Source organism: Phyllopteryx taeniolatus, chromosome 20 (assembly GCF_024500385.1).
Source record: "Phyllopteryx taeniolatus isolate TA_2022b chromosome 20, UOR_Ptae_1.2, whole genome shotgun sequence".
NCBI lineage: Eukaryota > Metazoa > Chordata > Actinopteri > Syngnathiformes > Syngnathidae > Phyllopteryx > Phyllopteryx taeniolatus.
Window position 1 is genome coordinate 16,042,107 of NC_084521.1, and position 23,170 is coordinate 16,065,276.

Genomic DNA, 23,170 nt, shown 5'->3' on the forward strand with positions numbered 1-23,170 from the left:
GTGAGAGTGGCTCTTAAATCACACGTTAGTCTGTGTACAGTTGTGAGACGGTAACTAGAATGCTGGATGCAAAATCTCCTATCGCAATTCTCGTGAGCAAAAATGACCCCGGTATCCTATAGCATTTCCTATAGCATGTGTCCCTGGGAGAGCTGCAGCCTGTCTCGGCTGACTATGAGTGAGAAGCAGGGTACACACCCCGGACTGGTCGCCAGCCAATCGCGGAGCACATACATACACACAAGCATGCACGCTCACCAGGCGATAACCCAAACAAGCACGGGGAGACAGTAGCTTTACGACCCCCAGCTCGTGACCACGGGTGAGGGTAGGAACGTAGATCGACCGGTAAATCGAGAGCTTGGCCTTTCGGCTTAGCTCCTTCTTCACCGCAACGGATCGATACAAAGTCCGCATCACTGCAGACGCCGCACCGATCCGCCTGTCGATCTCCCGATCCGTTCTTCCCTCACTCGTGAACAAGACCCCGAGATACTGGAACTCCTCCACTTGGGGCAGGATCTCATCGCCGATCTGGAGAGGGCAGTCCGCCCTTTTCCGATTTAGGACCATGGTCTCGGATTTGGACCACCACCCCAGTCTGCCAATCCAGACGCACTGTCAACCAGGACAGCCCCACTACATCCAGAGCCTTTAGGAACTCCGGGCGAATCTCATCCTGTCCACCGAGGAGCTTTTCAACCACCTCGGTGACCACAACCCCAGAGATAGGAGAGCCCGCCTCAGAGACCCCAGACTCTGCTTCCTCATGGGAAGGCGTGTCGGTGGAATTGACGAGGTCTTCGAAGTATTCTCCCGAGCGGCTCACAACGTTCCGAGTCGAGGTCAGCGGCGCCCCATCCTCGTTGACGGTGCATTGCTTCCCCCTCCTGAGACGCCGGACGGTGGAGCAGAATTTGACATCCACTGAGTCAATGGTCTCATCTGCTTACATACAACCTGTAGTTACATAACGATCATGATAATGAAGCATGGTGGGAATAAACTGGATCAGAAATACCTCCTTTCAGCCTGTTAGCTAATGTTGAAAGATTACAGATTACATAAGAGATTCACGATCATTAATAACAGTAATACTGAACTAAAGTTTTTGAATTGAATCCTGTTTCATCCCTATTCTAGTGACCGCGTACGATTATTACAGCCTCTTGGAAGCGGAAGTTGCTTCATGAGAGATTAAATCATAGCACAAGTCCTGATCCAACATTAGGGATGTTGCAGCAGATGGGAGGAAGACCTGAATAACATATCAATGAGGACATAAAATCTGGTGATGTCATTCCGATAATAAAAAGGCGGTATGAACAAAATGTAAAAATAAACTTCCAGGCTCTGTGTGCATTACGAGGCCGACTCTATCTGGTCACAACTCGTCAACCTCACGCACCGACTCGGGCTCCTGAGTTGCCAGAGTGGTGACGTTCCACGTCCCCTAGAGCCAAGGTCATGCAGTTAGCAAGTAGTAGCAGCTGTAAGCAAACAGCATGCGCAGTCTACAGCGCTCTTCGAGAGAAAGAACGCCGATATCTACAGTGGGCTTTCATTGAGTGGAAAGGCCCAGATTTGTGGTGCACATAAACCACATCGCCCCTTCCTGCCAGTAAAGATTGAACGCCACGCAGCTACCGCCGAGCCCTGCATTCATTTCTTTTTCCTTTACCTAACTGAGAGCAGAGGTGGAAAGAAACATTCAAAAAAGGGGTATATAATATTGGCAATTCTAACGTTTAGAAGGCTACTTGTGACACTTATGTCTTTGGGAGTAGTTCGGGATGTTTGGTTTGTGGTCTCAGAGAAATGTCCGTCATAAAAATGAAAATAAAAGTGATGCGATAGTTAGCGCCAGGCCAACATATATTAGCATTCAAGACTCTCGACGATCTGCATACATGCTAAATAAACCAATTGGCCGCTTGTCATTTATTTAGTGGCCCCCCCTCCCCCCACCACAAAAAATATATATATATATATTATCCCAGTATTAAACTCAGCCACCTAATTAATAACCTTCATACGAGGTAAACCTAAAGTAAATGTAAATCTTTTCACATTCTTGTACGAGTCATTTTGCTTTCAGCTACGTGCTTGCAATCTGCATGGCAAAATGTGTGCATGTAATTGATTGATTGATTCAATTGACTGTATTGCTCATATTATACTGAGCAGCAAGACTCTCCTACATAATGCAAAATGCCCCCAAAAATCATTTTCTATGGTAATCATCACAGGTTTCCATGCCGGGGGTCAGCAACCAGCAACCTCGAAGGGGACATAGTTCGCCAGACCAACTTTTTCTAGTATTCGGGATGTAATATTGTCTCTCTCCGTTTCCGAGCCAGCGTGCTCTCACAAGTGGGTCTTCTACACGGAGGCAACCAATCAGAGGAAATATGCACAAAGCGGATACAAAACTGGGTCAAACAGAAGTAGCTTTTCTGGACACTCATATGACAAAAACAAGGTGGGTTTTTTTTTAAAATAAAATTGACACTTTTACACTAAGTCCATTTTAAAGAGTCACTCTATGGTGGTCTAAATACCCCAAATAAGGTATATTTTTGATGACCAATTGACTTTGTATACTGTACATATTCTAGATTGAATATGGATCAGTAAATAAACATGTATAATCCTCAATGTGTTGTTTTTGGAGCAATTTCCTTTCTGTGCTATTTTGGGTTAAGCCTCCTATTACACGTTTTGGATACCCTCGAAAGATTGACTTTGTTTTTAGGTTTCATGACATTACCTAATTCAATGGGGACAACTGGGTAAAGTATTATGTAATGTGTCAACCTGTTGTTGTACACGTTCGTAAAAGTCAATTTGACACACGTAATTTAAACCTCCCAAAATAATCAACTGTTTGCTTTTACCCAAAACTATGTATCAGTTACATCAGGTTTGTTTGTCGACAAACAGCCCTTAATATATTTCAGAAATATATATTCATCAAAAATGATCCTGGGATCATGCTGACCCAAAAGAAGACCTCGGTGTTGCAAATGCAATAATTAGCTTTTATTTTAATTTAGACAGTTGTCACCATTACATTAGGTCAAGACATTCATCATTCATGCAGAGATGATAAACATTCTCCTATTATTTTTGGGGTCAATTTGAGGGTTAAGTGAGGATTGAGACTTGTGAACTCTGAATAGCAACAAAATACGAGCCCAATTCCAATGAAGTTGGGACGTTGTGTTAAAAATAAATAACAGAATACAATGATTTGCAAATCATGTTCACCCTATATTTAATGAAACAAACAACTACAAAGACAAGATATTTAATGTTCAAACTGATAAACTTGATTGTTTTTAGCAAGTAATTATTAACTTCGAATTTTACGCTGTTGTCACACGTGCAGAATGTGGTTTGCCATTGTCTTGCTGGAATAAGCAGGGGCGTCCATGAAAAAGACGTTGCTTGGATGGCAGCATATGTTTCTCCAAAACCTCTATGTACCTTTCAGCATTAATGGTGCCTTCACAGATGTGTAAGTGACCCATGCCATTGGCACTAACAAAGCCCCATACCATCACAGATGCTGGCTTTTGAACTTTGCGTCCATAACAGTCCGGATGGTTATTTCCCTCTTTGGCCCGGAGGACACGACATCCACAATTTCCGAAAACAATTTGAAATGTGAAACTTGTCGGACCACAGAACACTTTTCCACTTTGCGTCGGTCCATCTTAGATGAGCTCGGGCCCAGAGAAGCCGGCGGCGTTTCTGGGTGTTGTTGATAAATGGCTTTTGCTTTGCATAGTAGAGTTTCAAGTTGCACTTACGGATGTAGCGCCGAACTGTATTTGCTGAAATTGGTTTTCTGAAGTGTTCCTGATCCCATGTGGTGATATCCTTAACACGTTGATGTCGGTTTTGGATCACGGGCATTCAATGTTGGTTTCCGGCCTTGCCGCTTCCATGCAGTGATTTCTCCAGATTCTCTGAACCTTTTGATGATATTTTGGACCGTAGATGATGAAATCCCTAAATTCCTTGCAATTGTACGTTGAGGAACATTGTCCTTCAACTGTTGGACTATTTTCTCACACACTTGTTCACAAAGAGGTGAACCTCGCCCCATCTTTGCTTGTGAATGACTGAGCAATTCAGGGAAGCCTGTTCACCTGTGGGATGTTCCAAACGGGTGTTTCATGAGCATTCCTCAACTTTCTCAGTCTTTTTTGCCACCTGTCGCAGCTTTTTTGGAACGTGATGCAGCCATAAAATTCTAAGTTCATGATTATTTGCTAAAAACAACAAAGTTTATCAGTTTGAACATGAAATATTTTGTCTTTGTAGTGTATTCAATTAAATATAGGTTGAACATGATTTGCAAATCATTGTATTGTGTTTGTATTGATGTTTAACACAACGTGCCAACTTCATTGGAGCTGGGCTTGTATATAAAGGCGAGCAGGGCGTAACAAAAAAATAAACATCTAAATATGACTTCACTGAGGTTCACTGAGGTTCTCACACCAGGGTCCTACTCAATAGGCAAGGAAATGCTGTGCGACACTCTTAACATGCACTGCAAGTCCGAAGCACATATCAGCTCTTCACAACACTACCTGCCATTCACTGAGCCTTAAAAATAAAACTCTAGCACCTTCTGTCAGGAGGAGGAAAAACCCATAAACAACTTTTGATCGCGTGTCGTTCCAAAAACACACAAATCATACGTTGTCAATTTGGACTTTCCGAGCTAGGGTGCTACTGTATGCCCTCGATCGGGACTCATTTAGAAGTGAGAAAGGATTGCGGCCTTTACAGTAGCCCTTACATGTACATAGAGTCACAACAAGCCCACAGTTTGAACTCCAACCGGAAGTGCGCCGCTGATTCCTCAACACCCAAGCGAAGAGGACTTGAAAGGACAACGGCGTCTTTGCCTCTGACGTCCTGATGTTGTCGCTCTCCTCCCTGCAAGTTTATCTTTCTTCCTGTCTTTCATCACAGAGGTTATTAAACCCTGCGAGGGAGCTCTGCCTCGTCTAATTACCCCGATGGTAAACAAAAGGAGGTTGGGCGGGGAAGGAGCGAGGAGAATGAGGAGGAGGAGAGACAGATGAAAAAACACAGCTGGCCCAGCGCTGTGTCATTAGAATTCTTGAAGCGATACTGTTAGTGTGGTCAGTCTTTTAGCTGCACGGTTAATGACTGGCTAGGCCTAATCACAGGCCACCCGTGCTCTCTTGGGATGTGATATTTCTACCCTGGATGGTTGTTAAACCCCCCCCCCCAAAGCTATAGAGCCCAGCCCGACTCCCATTAGCTGCGTCGCCCCCACAAAATCCTAAATTAATCCTTAAAGGTGTTGCATTGTTCTTTTGACAAGGTACTCACTAAAGATCCACTCAAAGGACGCACAAGTGTCAAAATTCGCTAATTACACATTATTCTTCCAATTTGCAATGGAAAGAAATACAGTACTGTAGAAAGGTTGGAAAGATTCAGCATTTTAAACATTCTGAGAATTATCTCTCAGTCCCTTTAATAAAAAACAAAAACAAAACAAAAAAAACATGCAAATGGATAAACATTAAAGTGGCAAGATTTAGGGGGCAAAGCAGTATAAAGCCCACGCTGAAAAGAAAAAAATGAGATTAATGTCCGACACGGAAAAACAAAAAAAATCCAACATTTCGAGATTAAAGTCATAATATCATGAGAATAAATTAGAATAACTCAGAGGAATACAAAGTTGCAAAACTGAATATAATTTATTGGATTATTTTCATTGCCTTGACTCTTTTCCCCTCGAAAATATACAAATTGATTCTAAGATTACGACTTCAATCTTGTAATTTGTTTTTCTATCTATAATTACTCCGATGGTAAACATAACAAACATATATATAGATATATACACACACACGTGCGCGCGCGCACACACACACACACACATAGCGGTAAATAAGTATTTAACAGGTTTAAATAAGTATTTAACTCCACTGCCGTGTGGAGTTTGCATGTGGGTTTTCTCCGGGAACTCCGGAGAACTTTCCTCCCACATCCCCAAAAAATGTGTGAAGACTCGAAAATTGGTGTGAATGTGGATGCGAATGGTTGTTTGTTTATACAGCGGCTGAAATACGTATTGAACACAAAATAACACTAAATATATTTCCAAAGGTGCTATTGACATGAACATTTTACCAGATGTAAAATCTGTAAAAAAAAAAAAAAAAAAAAAAAAGTAATTCATACATACAAAGAAACGAGAACAAATAAGATCAGAAATTAGGTTGTGTGCAATAATGCGAAATTACACAAGGAAAAAGTATTGAACACACCAACTGGTATTTATTTAATACTTTGGACAAAAGCCTTTGTTTGCAATGACAGCTTTAAGAGCCAAGGACCAACTGTGGAGGGACCCCCGGGACCTTGCCAATGAGGAGCTTTTCAACCACCTCGGTGACCTCCACCCCAGAGATAGGAGAGCCCGCCTCAGAGACCCCAGACTCTGCTTCCTCATGGGAAGGCATGTCGAGCGAATTGAGGAGGTCTTCGAAGTATTCTCCCCACCGTCCCGAGTCGAGGTCAGCAGCGCCCCATCCCCACTATACACAGCGTTGATGGTGCACTGCTTCCCCCTCCTGAGATGCCGGACGGTGGACCAGAATTTCCTCAAAGCCGTCCGGAAGTCATTCTCCATGGCCTCACTGAACTCCTCCCACACCCGCGTTTTTGCCAAAGCTGCATTCCGCTCGGCCAGCCGGTACCCGTCAGCTGCTTCAGAAGTCCCACCGGCTATAAAGGCCCGATAGGACTCCTTCTTCAGGTTGACGGCATCCCTCGCCGCTGGTGTCCACCAACAGGTTCGGGGATTGCCACCACGACAGGCACCGACTACCTTACGGCCACAGCTCCGGCCAGCCGCCTTGGCAATAGAGGCACAGAACATGGTCCACTCGGACTCGATCTTCCCCAACTCCCCCGAGACGTGGGTGAAGTTCTGCCGGAGGTGGGAGTTGAAACTCCTTCTGACAGGGGATTCTGTCAGATGTTCCCAGCAGACCCTCACAATATGTTTGGGTCTGCCAGGCCTGCCATCTTCCCCCACCATCGGAGCCAACTCACCACCAAGTTGAGTGTCCAAGACATGCGGCCGCAAGTCCGATGACACGAGCACAAAGTCGATCATCGAACTGCGACCTAGGGTGTCAAAGGGCGTTCCTCCCAATCACGCCCTTCCCGGTCCCACTGTCATTGCCCATGTGAGCATTGAAGTCCCTCAGCAGAACAATGGGACTCCAGCACCCCCTCCAAGGACTCCAAAAAGGGTGGGTACTCTGAACTGCTGTTTGGTGCATAGGCACAAACAACAGTCAGGACCCGTCCCCCCACCCGAAGGCGGAGGGAGGCTACCCTCTCGTCCACCGGGGTGAAACCCAATGTACAGGCGCCGAGCCGGGGGGCAATAAGTATACCCACACCCTCGGCGCCTCTCACCATGAGCAACTACAGAGTGGAAAAGAGTCCAACCCCTCTCGAGAGGACTGGTACCAGAGCCCAAGCCGTGTGCGGAGGCGAGCCCGACTATATCTAGTCGGAACTTCTCAACTTCACACAACCAGCTCGGGCCGCTTCCCTGCTAGAGAGGTGACGTTCCAAGTGCCTAGGCCAGTTTCTGTAGCCGGGGATCGGATCGCCAAAGGCCCCGCCTTCGGCCACCGCCCAGCTCACACTGCGCCCGACCCCTACGGCCCCTCCCACAGGTGGGGACCCCGTGGCTGCGAGCCTGCAGATTGTCTGCTTTGGAAAGTGCAGCTTGCTATAATTTATCACATCCATAATGATGTCTCAAACTAATGCAGCAGAAATTTTCTTGGCAGACATTTGAAGTGCTTGTGTCATCTGGAAAACATTTTCCTACCGCGATATTGATGTCATTTTCAAATTATGAAAATGAGAAATCTCTCAAAGGGAGCACAGATAGGGAAAAAATACTTCGTTCTTGTTAAAAGATTTAGGCTAGAAAAGCATCAGACTGATAAGAGTCAATAAAAAAGCGAAGAGCAGACATCATGAATGTGAAATGTGTCCATCATTTCTCGTATCCATCCAAGCCCCCATGTAGAAGGTGGTGCACAGTGGAGCGATGAAAACATACAGCGCCACCCTTCGTAATGTCCAAATGTTGTTTCAGAGAATACAGAAAGCTCGGCGGACCGTGTTTACGTTTGGTTGGTTTTGATGAAGCTCCTACCATCCACCCGTCCTTCCATTATTCCCGTCCCCCTCCCTGTCTCTGGAGTGCGTGATTCTGTATTTGATACACTCTGGAGTTCCTCGCCGATCCTCCCATCTCAAACAATCCCGCAGATGCTTCGCCATCATGCAGAAGGAGCTGGGAGGGTGGGCTCCTTACTTCCTGCGTCAGATCTAAATATTTAGCCGCGCCGCCGTCCCAAGTGGCACGGCAGACGGTTTTTGATGTTCCGGGTTGTGCCGAGGCGCACATTATTCACACACTGTCCCAGTTAGGGCAGATTCTTAACTGAGAAAATGGCATTGCATCACTTCCGATGCAAATGCGGACTCGGTACGAGCTACTTGAATGAGCTCATCCTGTTTGTATATCTTAAACCTTTACAAGTTAGTAGTTATGTACTATATCATTATTTGACTCATTGCATTGATTTTCCTTTGATAATGTTTGAACATGAGTCTTTTTCCATCCTCGAGACCGACGAGGGCACGTACTCGGGTGTCTGGTTGCTATGCCAACAGATAGCTTTGGGAGGGATTGGTTTGTATGCGTCACCTAGCCTAAATGCAGAACATGCAAGTTGAATATGAACACGTAGCTTTAACACGTCTCCTTATCAGAGATTATAGGAAGCTAATAATGCTTAATTGCGGTTTTTTCTTGCCTCCGTCGCCGACTGCTTGCTCATGTGGGTTTCTGTTGGTCTTATAATGAGTCAGGAGCGAGGTCTTCGACCTGCTCCATGTGTAAAGTGTTGTGATTTGGCACTATATAGAGCAAATGTAATTGGAATGGAATTGAAAAATCGGGTGAAAAATACATATGTATTCGTTCGACAGTGGAACCTCCACCGTTCCGTCACGGGCCATACCGTGACGCTGGTTGACTTTCAAAACCAATTGCCCCACAGGAAATAACATCAAGTCACTAAATTCTCTGTAGCCTTTATTCACTCTACAGGTAATGTTTTAAGTCATATTCTTTTCAAGTATTCAGTTATCTGTAAAATGAAAAAAGAAAACTATGATATAGTGACCATAATGGAGAGAAAACAGGAAACTCCAGCAATATTGTCACCAAGTTGTCTCTTATTGGTTTTGGTCAAATTAATAATGTTTTCGTTTGAGTAAGTTCTACTTCCTGTTCCATGGATATCCTCATAATTTTTTTTTTTTTTTTTGCGAAAGCAAACTATAAACACACTTGTAGTCATGGCTCTTAGCCAATGTGGCCAAACAGTATAAAAATCTAGCCACACGCGTGTAGCTAGCCACAACGTAGCTAAACCTTTAGCCACACTTAGCCAGTCCTCGTCACTGGGAACAAAGCCGATAAGCTTTAACGATGTAGGCCCAATTAAACGTCATCAAACAGCAGTAGGGCTGCAAATTTGGGAAAATACTTTGTTCGTTTCTTGTCAACAATTACTGCAATTGCGATTTAGCATGCAATTTTTGAGGACTACCTAGCTCCGCCCTGTTTCGAGCCGGCGCCGCCGCTCGACGTGACAACCAAAGTTGTCATATTGACCATCGACACGTCAAACATACGTCGCGGTAACAAATGAGCATGCTTCAATTAGCTTAGCCTGCAGCGGCGGGACGGTGGATTGAAGCATTTTACGAAGCAGGGGGAAAAAACAAGACCATTAACACTGTTCACACGCGGCAGAATTATCCGGCTTTCGACTTTGATTTGCCAGCGTGGCGAACATGGGCAATATTCACTTCGCCGCGTCCTGTTTCAGTTAACCGTAGGCACACACAGGTATGCGTTCACACTGCTTTAGCTCATCCAGGTGTCCCTAATGTAGCGGCCCGTGTGCACCCCTACACTTTTCGGACACAGCCGGCCGGGACAACAGGAAAGCGCCATCGCTTTCCACTTCGCCAACAGCATCCGCAAGGAGATTTTGTCACATCGTCGGACGGCCTGAGCGCAAGTCAGTCCGAAGCCAAGAGTGAACATGTGTTTCATTCCACATCGATGTTCTCTGTTTTGAAAGCTTTCATCTGATGCGATTACTGACCCCCCCCACAAAAAAAAAAGACTGGAGGAATTTCACTCGTAGCCTCTTGAGTCAACAGACGTGCACCGGGAACCAGTGGGTGAATGGAAAAGCCGCGGGCAAACAGAACCTAAAGCTGGAACATCACAGACGGCTTTCGAAAGCAAAACAGAGTGAGATGAGGAGGGAGAGAAGACGCCGCTCAAGTAGTAAGCTGAGACATTCATACGACACTTGCGGAGTTGTCTTGGATCACTGCGTTCGTTCTGGCGGATCATTTAGCGCTTCCTCAGTCCCCCGCGGGGTGTGCGTCAGGTCAATGCTTTCATTTCTTGAACCTACTTTGTGGTTTTAGGCTCCATTTTCTATCGCGCCGATCCTGTTCAGCTGCCCGTTTTCGGCGACTTAGGACAAAATGCTGACAGCGAGGTTGGCATCGTGTGGGAATTGATGTATTGATGATAAGTTTTATTGTTCAGAAAATGGACGGATGTAGTTTTTGTGTCTTTGATCATTTCATAAAAGTAATTATTAATGGTCGGCGTGGTGGCCGAAGCTGCTTGGCTGTAGGTATAGGTATAGTACTAGCTCTTTTGGTGATAAGCACTGCTGTGTTTGCGCCAAACAGTTACGGCCCAAAAGTTCAACCTCGGTTTCATTGGACCATACGAAGACGTGGGAATATTTCTTATGGGTTTTTTTTCTTCAGCTGGAACTCGGGCCTTAGACAATGTGGAAGGAATAATGAACAGTTTGAAAGAGCAGTGCGCAAAGTGTGCGAAGCAAAAAAAAAAAATGACAGGAAAAGCCTACCGGAATATCTAAAAATGATTTGCGTTTAATCAGAGGTACTTTAAATGGTGGCAGGTGTGTGCTGATTCCTATTTAGCATGAGTTTGAACGTGACTGGTTAATTCTGAACACGGTTAAAAGCGGGCGTGCAACTTGTGCAACTGCGTTGAAGTATTTTGGTTTTTACTTCCCAAAAAAACTTAAATTCAGTTGTACAGGCGATCGAAAAAAAAGATTTGCAATGATTTGGTTTCACAACAACCTGACATTGGAACAAGGGTGTGTAGACTTTTATATCTACTGTATATACTGTAAATATTCTGCATCCACTATCATTTTCTTTCTTTCCAATACTCGTTTCATATTTATCGAAGTGTGCAACTCGACAGTATATCTTCTGAATATCATTTCATGTTTTTATGATTTTCCTCTTTCAATTTGATTCGTGCTTCTGAAGTGTCCACAATGGTGTCCAAGGAGCGCCATCATCCAATTTAAGCAAAAAAACTCTTTCGCAAATAAATGTAAGAAATTGTTGTTTTACATTTGTGAGTTTCTGTTAAGAAATTCCTTTGCATAGATAAAGTGATTTTTTTTTTTTTTTTTGAGTAACCTTCTCAGCTGTCTGTCCAGGGTCAGACTGTCTTCTACCCTACTTTGTCAATTGTGCAGCCAATGTTTTTTTGTTGTTGTTGTTTATTATTATTATTAGAAGTATCCTGCCAAGCAACAAGCGAGAAGGGATCAGGAAAGAAACGTTTTGTAAGGGTTGATATTATTCTAACGTCGCGGTCGGACGGGCATCGGACTGACCTGCTTGGCTCGGCCCTCTGGATGCTTCCTGCGTTTGTGTGGATCGGTTGCGGTTCTGCTGTCGACGTTTGCCGCCGGCGGAGCGGGAGTTGCGGATGTGCACGTCGCTGACCTTGAAGAAGGCCACCGTGAAAGGCTGCCTCTCCAGAGCACCATCGCGCCCGACCAGCCCGGCGTCTTTAGGACCGATGCTCTGCCCTGTTTTGGGAAAACGTATCATTCCAAAGGAGGAGTTTTGTGAACACGCGGACTATATTGGTACAAGTTTTGCGACGCACCTTTTCCAAATAATGCTTTGTATGAGACTCCTCATCTCATCCCCATAAAACATTTTGTATTCAAATCTTAACTGGGCAAAAGTTGTTACGAAGGCCCGACGTCGCGATACTCTCGTCCAAACGTTGCTTACCGCTGCTGGTCTCCACGCTAACCTGCAGGCCCAGGTTGTGCGCCGGGCTCATCACCCACAGGTTGCTCGTGGCCGTGACGTCAAACTCCAGCCAGCCCTCTTCCAATGCCCACAGCCTGCGAGACTCCAGCAGGAACAGGTCGGCCTCTCTGGGCAAGAGGAACATGACGCAAACTCAGTTCCATAACGCGCTCAACAAGCCCAATCAGCCCAAAGAGTATGAACCAAAGGATTGTGCCACAAGGCCGTTCCAACTAGAGGACAGTTTCCCGAAACCGTTCCCGCACAGTCGGAAGCACAGAATAGTCCAGAACGTCATCGTAGCGGGATGATGGTGCGATGCGTCCCGCTGAGCAGAAGAGTGAAGTGATTGGAAAAAGAGAGCAGAGTCATAACAAAGAAGACAAGAGTACGAGTGGGCCGTTACGGCCGTAATGACACGGCAGCGGGTGCGGCGGACCCCGCCTCCCGGAGCAACATCAAAAGCCGCCGTTATCGTCCAGGTGTTCGGAGAATGCCCCCGCGGTCATGCGGTGTACGCGTGTGACGGCTTCGAGCCCCCCTCGGTTCACGCGTTTAAGCATCGGCGGGGGGGGGGGGGGGGCAATAGAAACGTGCCTACAGGCTCAAGCGCCTCGCACGAAAGCGCTTTTGTGACTGACTGCTTAAATGGAGCGGAATAATAAGGTCAACGGTCAACTGCCGAGTGATTCTGGCCACAATAAATCTCATTGGCAAGTGTTGCCCGCAGCCGTCGTTCAGTCGCGTCGCCGCGCGCGCGCGCGTGCCTCGCGATCCACAAAATCGGAGCCTTTTCCCACCGTCTTTCTTCTTGTCCTTTCCATCTCTTTGAAATAACCTCCACCTTAACATTCGCTAAGCTCCCTCACTGTCCATTTTCGAAAAGCCATTTTTATTCTTGGCCTTTCAACTCAGCCTGAGACCCTGCGCCCGCTCTGGTGTTTTATCGCTTCTAACGTTGCTATTCATTGTCCTATGTTTAACTTGTTTATGTGCAACTAGGGTTGTTTTTAAAGTGCTCTATAAAATCAAGTTGAGTTGAGCAGAAAATGTAACTATGAAAAAATGTGCAATTTTAGAACAGCAAATTCTTGATCTTCGAAAAAGAGAATCTACATTGTTGGCTGACTCGAGCCCGAATAGAAGAAAGAAAGGACTAACTTAGCATGAGTTAACAAACAATAAAATAGTCGAGTAAGAACAGTTCAATGTGATTGATTGCGCCTCTTTTATTGGGTTTGTGTCACAAATGATGATTGTTATGTAAATGGGAGAGAGAAAGATGAGCTGATGGTTTTCGAGTTGCGTTTAGGTTGCTGTCTAACTTTAACATTCACTCATTCAAAATACTTGGACTCTTGTCATTTGGCTATTTTCCCTTTCTTTTTCAGTCTTTTTTATTTATTCATTTATTTTCTTCAAGACGAGAGCAACCAGGCTTGGATGATCTTTTTTTTTTTTTTTTTTTTTTTTTTAAAAAGGTTCCCAAAATAATACAGTGCTATATGGGCCCTTTAATCTGCAAATATCTGGGAAAATAAAAGGCTTTACCTCGAAGCTGGAGCCTACAAACCGCCCATTGTAGGCGCAAAGGAATGCAGAAAATAAGTAGCTCCCGATACGCGCAGAAACCCTTTGGCGGCATTAGACAAATAGACGATTGCCGGCATCTTGAGATGGGCTTCTTCAATCCTAAGAGCTCCACATGGATCACTTTGCGCATGAGAACGTTTTTGGAGCGCACCCAAACATTTTGGCGTTCTTGTAGGTGGGTGGCTGTCCATCCACTGCTTTATTCTCTCTCAATCAGCGCTGCGAAAAAAAAAAAAGCCGCGCACTTCCAAAACAAACAGTGGGCAGTTTGGGAAGGTAGAAATAGCTCTCGTGTTGGCTCGGATCAGATTTGTCGTACCTAATGCGGCCACTGAGTGTATAGCGTAACCGCTCTCAGCACGTCGGCGTTAGCTTTCGCTGGGCAACGCAAATATTTCTTCAAAATCTCCCTGGATGTTTATGTAGTGCTGTAGATGCAATGTAAATGTTTGTCATGTATTACTTCTGCGTGTTTGGGTGGCTAGGAGGATTTTGAAGTGGTGCTATTTCAGTGAGACATGGCTTTGCCTGATTTCACATTGTAAACATGGTCTGAGAGAGACCGTGTGTGTAACACTGCAGAGGAATCAGGATCTTCCCGTTTCTTTATTCCTCAATGCTCCTATTTGCAGGGAAAACCAAGCGCACGTTGACTCGAAATGTTCTCGCGCGTTACCTGTCTGGGTGCTCTTTGACCACTTGGTAGACTTTGAGCAGGAAGGTGTCGTTGCAGAAGGCTCGGCTCACGCACTCCTTGTAGAGGCGGAACTCGGCGGCGGCGACCGCCTCGCCCTCGGGGATCTGCGACAGGTTGAACTTGTACTCTTTGTGGTGATGCCGTTGCGGGGAGAGCTCCCGGTCGTGCTCCACTGCGGGATGGAGATCGCGCAAAGACGACGTCCGTTACCAAGGGAACATAAGCCGGTGATCAATGGAAAGGAATAGCGCACGTGTTATAAAATGATCGTATATTTATGATATTCCGGGAACACAGTAATGACATAAAGTACTCAACTAAGCATAGGCAGTATATTCAAAGGGTCAAAAAATAATAATGGGTGCATCCAAGTGTAATGGAAATGCACAAAAGCCACCGTATTCAAGCTGGCGTTGCCAACTTCGTCGTCATCGGTGAATTGATTTTCCCCTAAAACCTGGGGGAGTCAAATAAAAACAAATGGCCTTCCTCGTCTGTCAGCAGGATACCAAAAATTGCTTGTCGTTACTGTGTTGGAGTCATAACAGTGGCTAGCTCGCAATCATCGTATTTTATCGTCGATACTGTCAACGGGGACAGGCGATATCTCCAAAATAGATGCGTGTGCCCACTTATTATTTCATATTCACAAGCAGAATTGAATATTTCCAAATGATAAGTCATGATAGATGCACACACAACATGGAAAAAAACGTAAACCATGGATATATTTGTGGATCTGAAAAGCCGTGTACATCGCCAGCATATTTGTGGATCTGAAAAATGTCTGAATCGTGGATAGATTTTTTTAGAGCTGAAAAAAAAAACACGTCTCATTTGCGGATATATTTGTGTAAATATATCCGCAACCCCCACCCGCCGCCCACAGCAAGGGCCCTGCAGCCACTTCGATGGATGGATTCAAAAAAAAAAAGCATCATAAGGGATGCATAAATAGCAAACGTTGAAACCTCAAGAATGTGCTCAATCCTGCAAAACACACACACAAAAATGTGCAAGTTAATTGATTGTACAGATCATTCAAGACAAGACAAACAAGCATCCACACACATATGCGCGCACGCACGCACGCACACACAAGTTGGTCGTTTTCACTGAGTGCACTGAGGTTGAGCGGGCTGCACTTTCCTCACCGCAGACTGGAAGTGCAGACGGACCGGGAACCAAAGAGGGATTTATGCGACTCCACGAGCTTTTTTACATGCAGGGTGACTCGGGCCCTCGTTCATAATTGTTACGTACTCGTCAAACGGTGCGTGGAAGACGCCACTAGCCGCACAATTGTTTGGATTTGTAAATGCAATTTCCCCCCCCAAAAAAAGGGAGGTCTGGCACGCGCGGCTGTATCATTAAGTACGTTTTTAGGCCATGTGTGAGCAAATAAAGAACACGCACATTTGCTCGCACTGCAGACGTCGCCACACACACTTCGGCGTAAAAAGACCCGTCACAGCTTGGCCGTACGTCCCACATTGCCTTCTGCTTGGTATCAAACACAAACACCTCTAAATCATGAATAATTACCGAATGAACGAATCTGTGACATAATTCGACTTACTATTAAAAGGATATTCCTCTGTTGTTAACAATACATCGGTACATTGACTTACTGCGAAAATACTAAATCTTTATTTTGATTCAGAGAAAACATCTCACCGTACTGGCGGCACGGTGCCCAATTGGTTAGAGCGTCTGCCTCGCAGTTCTGAGGACCGGGGTTCAGCCGGGCACTCCGGTTTCCTCGCGCATCCCAAAAACGTTAATTGAACTCTCTCAATTGCCCATAGGTGTGAATGTCGAGTGCGAATGCTTGTTTGTTTGTGCGTGCCCTGCGATTGGCTGGCGACCGCCTCAGGGTGCACGCCGCCTCCTGCCCGATGATAGCTGGGATGGGCACCAGTGCTCCCGCGACCCTTGTGAGGAGAAATGGATGGATGGATCTAACTGTACCTATTTGAAGACAGTTTTGACGATTTTTTTTCTACATTTAACAAGACAAAAAAGAGGCAAGATCTTGAATTTTGTGAGGGTTGGGGCTCGGCTGTTCAGCCAACCGTTGCTCACACCTGCGGGTCATTTAGAGTCTTCAATTAAGCTACCATGGCTGTTTTTGGGATGTGGGAGGAAACCGGAGTACCCGGAGAAAAACCCACGCAGGCGCGCGTGCAACATGCAATTCTGCACAGTGGTCACATTTGCATACCTGGGTTCATTTATCACATTATTACTCCATCCTACATGACTTCAACACACGCTTGGAGACTGACTTACGGTAATACGCAGTGGGGAGTGAGGAAAAGTAAAGCAGGGCTATTAAGTCAATATTTCACGTTGTTAAAGAGATATTTTATTCAATACTATTTTTTAAGACGTAAGCCAAATATGAGGTAAGAAGTGCAATCTATTTCTGCTACTGAGCCAGGATCGTTAAATCCTTTTATGACGTGGGGAACCGCCCAAAATGGGCCAATGACACATTTTGTTCCTCTAGTCTCGGCCCGAAGAGCAGGAATTACGTTGAAAATCTTGGTGGGAATGCCCACCGTGACCCGGTGCCCACATTTTGCCAAGTAACATAAACTTGGGTGACAAACCAAGCAGAACCAAGCAAACGTCCGCCCCTGGCACCGTTGACCTGCAGGGCGCCGGTGGAAATTCAGCTACTGTGGGTCGAAGACGGAGGCGAGGTGGAAAGCGGGTTCTTAGGCAGAAAGAGAAGAGGAAAGCACAGAGCCTACAATTGAAGGCTTTCAATTATTTGACCTTGGTGTATGTAGATGGGAAGAGAAATGGAGTAGGGGTTACTTGAAAGGAAGACTAAGAATAAGAAAGTCTTGGAGGTTGTATAGTGTCATCTGAAGGAGGTTACCAACTGTAAGTTCGTGGTAGGGGAGAGTGTGGCTAGACAGCATAGCATGGCGGTGTGGAAAACAACTCTGGTGGAAGATTAAGAAGATTACCATTAAGAAGACAAAAGCATGGCAGCCAACCATGTGGTGGAAGCTGAGAAGGGAAGAGTGCTGCGCGGTTTTTTCGGGAAGAGGTGAGACAGGCTCTTGGTGGACGGGAGGAGCTTCCAGAAGACTGGACCGCTGCAGCCAAGGTGATCAGAGAAACAGGCAGGAGAGTACTTGGTGTACCTTCTGGCAGGAAAGGAGAGGAGCAGACCTGGTGGGGGAACCTCACAGTACAGGAAACCATACAAGGAAAAAGGTTAGCTAAGAGAGGACCGAGGAGAGGCGAAAGGAATGCGTTGAGATGCGACGGAGGGCAAAGGTAGAGGTGGCAAAGGCCAAACAAGGGGCATGTGATGACATGTATGCCAGGTTGGACACTAAAGAAGGAGAAAAAGATCGATATGGGTTGGCCAGACAGAGGGATAGCGATGGGAGGGATGTGCAGCAGATTAGGGTGTGACGGAAATGTCTTGACTGGTACCAGCAGTGTGCTGGATCGATGGAAAGAATACCTAAGGGCAATTTAAAGAGTCTTCAATCAACCCAGCATGCATGTTTTGGGGGATGTGGGAGGAAACCGGAGTGCCCGGAGAAAAGCCCGGTCCTCAGAAGTGTGAGGCAACAACATTTTATGGAGATAAATAATACAAACACAATCATCAAAACTAATTTATTCTGACAATCAACCCACCACCCATTATGGATGGCAGTGCTATGTTAATGAAACCCCGTTTTAATCGATGCTCATTGAGCCGGACTCGCATAATATCAGCTTTTTTTTTGTTTTTACCACTTTTATATTGCGACTTAAATTTCAACTTGAACCTACATTTGTCTCCTGAAAATTTTGGTCAAACTCAGAATTGTATGACTACCGATTGATAACTGATATTTAGTTTCTATGTTGACCCGTGTTTGGTCCTTGATTCATGACTTACTGTATGTTTGTGATTGTCAAGTCAATTTATCAGACATTTCTGGCACTAGTAGAAAAATAGGAACCCGCATGCCAAACTTAGCACTGAGCAAAACACTGTAAGCTTGCTACGCTTGGCTGCAATCGGGAGTGTTTCTGCTCTTTGTAGTCAGGAAATTGGTGCTATTATCTCAGAAGGCCCTAAAGGTCCCCTGGGACTCGTCATTATCTTTGTGTGCGTCTTTGGAGAGAGATTTTCTCCTGACCCGGCATCATCAAAGGACCGAGCGGGAACGGCATCGATGCAACACAATCAGAGAAAATACACACGCGCACAAAGCAAGAGCGTGGACGCTTTTAAACCGGCACACGCAAGCCCAGACGTCAGTGACGCAAAGAACCGGGGTCCGGGCAGGAGGAGCATTGGTCCACGGCGAGGATACGAGGGAGTGAGGTCGGCCCGTTTGTAGACTGTCGAGCCCCGCAAGCAAACAGAAATCAGCTTGAACCTGCATGTCCAATACGAGGCCTTTAAGTGACGGACAGCTGGCTTAAGTGCTCTATGGGCAGAGCACTTTAAAAGTAACAATCGGCAATAATTGCCTAAATATGAATGTCAGCGCTGCAGCTGCTGTGTGAAAAATGTTGACGTTTACTGCTAAACCAGCAGGTGCGGGCCATCTCTTCTGTCGGAGCATTCCTGCAGTTGACAGACGGTGATGTTTTATATGTGTTAGGATGGTTTGTTTGGAGTAGGACTAAAAAGAACTTGGCGTTGGAGCGTGCGGGGGCTCGAATCAGATTAAGCTCGAACAGGTAATGTCTGGAAAAGGTCATTCGGCTCACAGTTTGCTTGGCTCGGGCGATAAGAAGAGCAACTTCATGCAGTTTACGGAGCCCATTATGTGGGCAAGAAAGCATAGCGCTGCATAAAACAGGAAGCTGCTGCCTCTAATATTTTGCCCCTCCCAAAAATAAGACTTCAAGAGGCCAGAATGTGCTCATTAGCCCTTCGAATGGATGCGATTCGATTTGGCTGGGGTCCCGAATGAAGTGTCAGCCCAGTACAGTCCTTTGCTCTGTCATCACTGTGCCGCATTCCATGCCAGTTGATAAGCAAAGAGGACGAGAGAGATGAGGGCAACGCGTCTACTGTCACATGTCTGCGACTCTTTTGACAGCAGGTGGATCACGTGCCGTAATTGCTCCTCTGCGAGCCGATGGCTATCGGGGCTACGGCTTCTTGCGCCGCTGTGCTATCAACAGCTCACTTTTCCAGTCTGCGGCTCGTCTCCTGCCAGCGGCACATGTCATACCTGTGTGTCAGTAGGAGAACCGATTCCATCTCTTCCGTCACCGTTCGGCGGTAATAAGAGTTACGGGGAGATGCTTGTCGAAATACTTAAGCGCTAATTTGAGAAAAATGTAGAGCTGCAAATTAGCCATCCATTCATTTACTTCTGCTTACTGCATCTGGGGTCTGGTCACTGGGGGCAGCAGCTTAAGCGGGGCAGCCAAGACTTCCTTCTCCCCAGCCACTTCGTCCAGCTCTTTTGGGGAGATCCCAAGGCTTTACCGGGCCAACCAGGAGATAGTCTCTCCAGCGCATCCTGGGTAGTCCCAGAACACCTCACCGGGGGAGGCATCCTCACCATATGCCCGGGTCACCTCATCGGGCCCCCCTCAATGGGAGGACCTCCCGGATGACCGAGCTTCTCACCCTATGTCTCGGGGACACCCTCCGATTATTAAGTCTACGGGTGATAATAAGAGTAATAATGATAATTATTCCCATGCTGGACATCGGAGTCCAGTATTATGTCCTTCCTGGCCTTTAGGCGGTCTTTTGACAGTAATGACCACATCATCCCCTACATTTATGCTATCTCTTAATTCATAAATCGGCTACGTTATCGTGTAACGGTTACACACAATTGACATTGCTTGCTTGGAAAAATCCACGCAGCGTTTTTGTGCCTCTTGCAAACTGCTTTGCTCGACATTTTTCCACCGTCGATCTGTCTGTGTTTTTGATCATCTGCGCACGACTGTTTATGATGCATTAGAATGTGTTACGACATGTTAAAAAGAAATGTGTTTCATGGCTCTGTGGGGGGGGGGGGGGGGGGGGGGGGGGGTCACCCCTAAACTACGCCCCTGACTGTGAAGTCAACAGGCTAACCCTAACCCATTCTCAAAATACATACTAGAAAATTCCTGGTTGGCGTGAATGCGGACACAATTCCAGTTCTTCCTCATGTATGCACTCTTTTCCGCGGATTCTCTAGCTTGCTCCCTCATGACGAAAACATGCATTTTAGGTTCTTTTAACACTCTTAATTGTCCATATATGTGTGTGTGTGTGTGTGTGTGAATGTGAATGTGTGTGTGAATTTTTCTATTATTTGCCCTGCCATTGACTGGCAACCAGTCCAGGATGTACAACCCACAACCTTAATCAGAACAAGTACTATAGCAATTGGATGGATGGATGTCAATTGCTTGACTCGGCATTCCCGCAATTTAAGGATCCATTAACGTTGAACACTATTGCCGCTAAATGGACTTGAAAACGCCAACCAAGAAACAAACACTGCAAATTCCCTAAAAGGGGGGGGGGGGGGGGTCTGTTAATTAAAGGAAGTCTAGCTGCTTGGGGATTTCACATTACGAGGAAACGTTTGAATTTGCCGCTCATGAAAATGTCCTTCTGCTGCGCAGGTGTCCCAATGCTTTGGAATTAAGTTCATCAAGAAGGCGGGAGTCAATTATGCATGTTTGCCTCCTGCAATACATATTCACTTCATTTCCAATATTCCAAAGACTCCAATGAGAAAAACAATATTTGTGCAGGTGTCTGGTGTCCAAGTCCAATTTTGTGCCGTCTCCAACATCCTGTTCTCTTTTGGAAGAGGCTTGGCACGTCAGCGACAAAGCTCTGAGGTAAGACCCGAAAACAAAACAAAAATACAGAGACTGGAATGGCGACAACAACAGAGCGCAAACCCAAAGCATCCGTCTTAGTTACAACGCAATGTACACTTAAGTCATACGTTGCGGCGACGGCGGCCGTGATTTGTTGGCCTTTGGGACGCCATCGCCATGGCCAGTCAGCCAACACCTTTGAAAGAATGTACGATTTAAAATGAACTGTACAATCAGATGGGCGCAGAACAGCACAATAACGATATCATAATGTCGACATTGATTGGGAAAGAGCAATGACATCACACTGTGCTGTTTGTTGCGTGTGTATTTGCTTTTGCTTTTGCTTTGTTTTACTCTTACTATTCTTTTGGTTGTACTATTAACGGTGGTTAACTTTTTGCACTTTATGACGGCGACAGCTCGACCAAAACGATGTCTTCAAGATCCGAAGAAATTGGAGGTCGATCAGCATCCCGCGGTGACCTTTCGAAGTGTTATTGCAACAGTGTGTAGCGGTAGAAGCAGGAAAGAGCGCTGCTACGCGATGTGTTACGAACGTCTGTGTTTGGGAAGCAGGTGTATGCGTGCGTGTGTGTGCGAGTGTATACATATGTCTGGACTCCGGCGGAGTGCTCCCAGATTTGGTAGAGGAAGCCGGTGTCAAGGCCGGGAGACGGATCTCTCCCGTGAGATCTGATAAATAAGGAAAAATATCTTTGAAAAGGGGGAAAGCAAGTCCAAATATCGGATTTGCGTTCCACAGCCACGAGGTCGAGGGACTATTTTCTGTCACTATGAATGAACAGCTCGTTTTACATGCCAATCCCAGCGTTTTTCCTTCCCCCTCTCCCATGTAACGCCCCCCCCCCCCCCCCCCCCCCCCCTCCGTCTACCTGTTTCCCCGCCGTTCTCTCCGTCACGAAGGCGACCGAGCCGCCGCTGTGAAGTGACCGCAGGGCATTTCAGCAGCTCGAGCCGCTGATGAATCAGATGAATATACGCCCCACCGCTTGTTTTACACAACGACAGTGAAATATTCCTCACGTATGCCCTCTCCAAGCAGATGTCTTTCCATACAGTCCATCATCTGCACTGTGCTTCATTGAACTTTTCCATCTTTCTGCATTGAAGGGCCATGCCATATTTAGAATGTGTGTCCTGTGGCTTTTGTGTAGGAGAAACATGCATTGCTTTCCCCCTTAGAACTTTCGCCCTGTGGTCATCTTCTCTTACAACCCTTTTTCGTTTCTGAATTTCTGTCACATTTCGGCATACACTGACATCATAGAGTCTCCTTTTTATTCTAGAGGGGGGAACAAAAAAAAACTCGATAAATGCCTCTTACTTAAGCGTCAGTGTGCTTTTGACATATGGTTGCCTTAATGCAGGGTTTTCTCAACTTGTTCAGCTCAAAAACCCAAAGTTAGAAATGCGGTTGCTCCCTGTGGCCCAACGTGACTAAAATACATAAAATACAGTATTTTCATGTAGTAGCAGCGATATATGGACTATATACTGTACATAAATGTTGCCTTGGAATGTTCTCATTCATCCAGGTCGTTTCATTCTCAGTGCACTGAATCAATCGCAACTGGACTGCAGTTGTCTGAGAGGACCTTTCTGCCAATCCAGAGGCACTGTCCCCGATGTCCACGGGATTTTGCAAAGGCGTGTCAACCAGGACAGCCCCACAACATCCAGAGCCTTGAGGAACTCCGGGCGAAGCTCATCCACCCCCGGGGCCTTGCCACCGAGGAGCTTTTT

General features: G+C 46.0%; 1 protein-coding gene across 2 annotated transcripts in view; it reads right to left on the reverse strand.

Moving 5' to 3' along the window:
* Window positions 1-23,170, reverse strand: part of bmp6 (bone morphogenetic protein 6) — a 44,337-nt gene that overhangs the window by 7,552 nt on the left and 13,615 nt on the right. Inside the window, exons 1-4 of one of the 2 annotated variants that reach the window (XM_061758287.1) lie at window positions 17,566-22,268; window positions 14,564-14,756; window positions 12,274-12,422; window positions 11,865-12,062 (exon numbers count right to left, since the gene is read on the reverse strand). In XM_061758287.1, the coding sequence (XP_061614271.1) occupies window positions 11,865-12,062; window positions 12,274-12,422; window positions 14,564-14,756; window positions 17,566-17,806 (781 nt within the window). In that variant the 5' untranslated portion in view covers window positions 17,807-22,268. Of the gene's footprint in view, window positions 1-11,864; window positions 12,063-12,273; window positions 12,423-14,563; window positions 14,757-17,565; window positions 22,269-23,170 lie in introns of those variants that run through there. The other variant, XM_061758286.1, reaches the window with a different exon arrangement.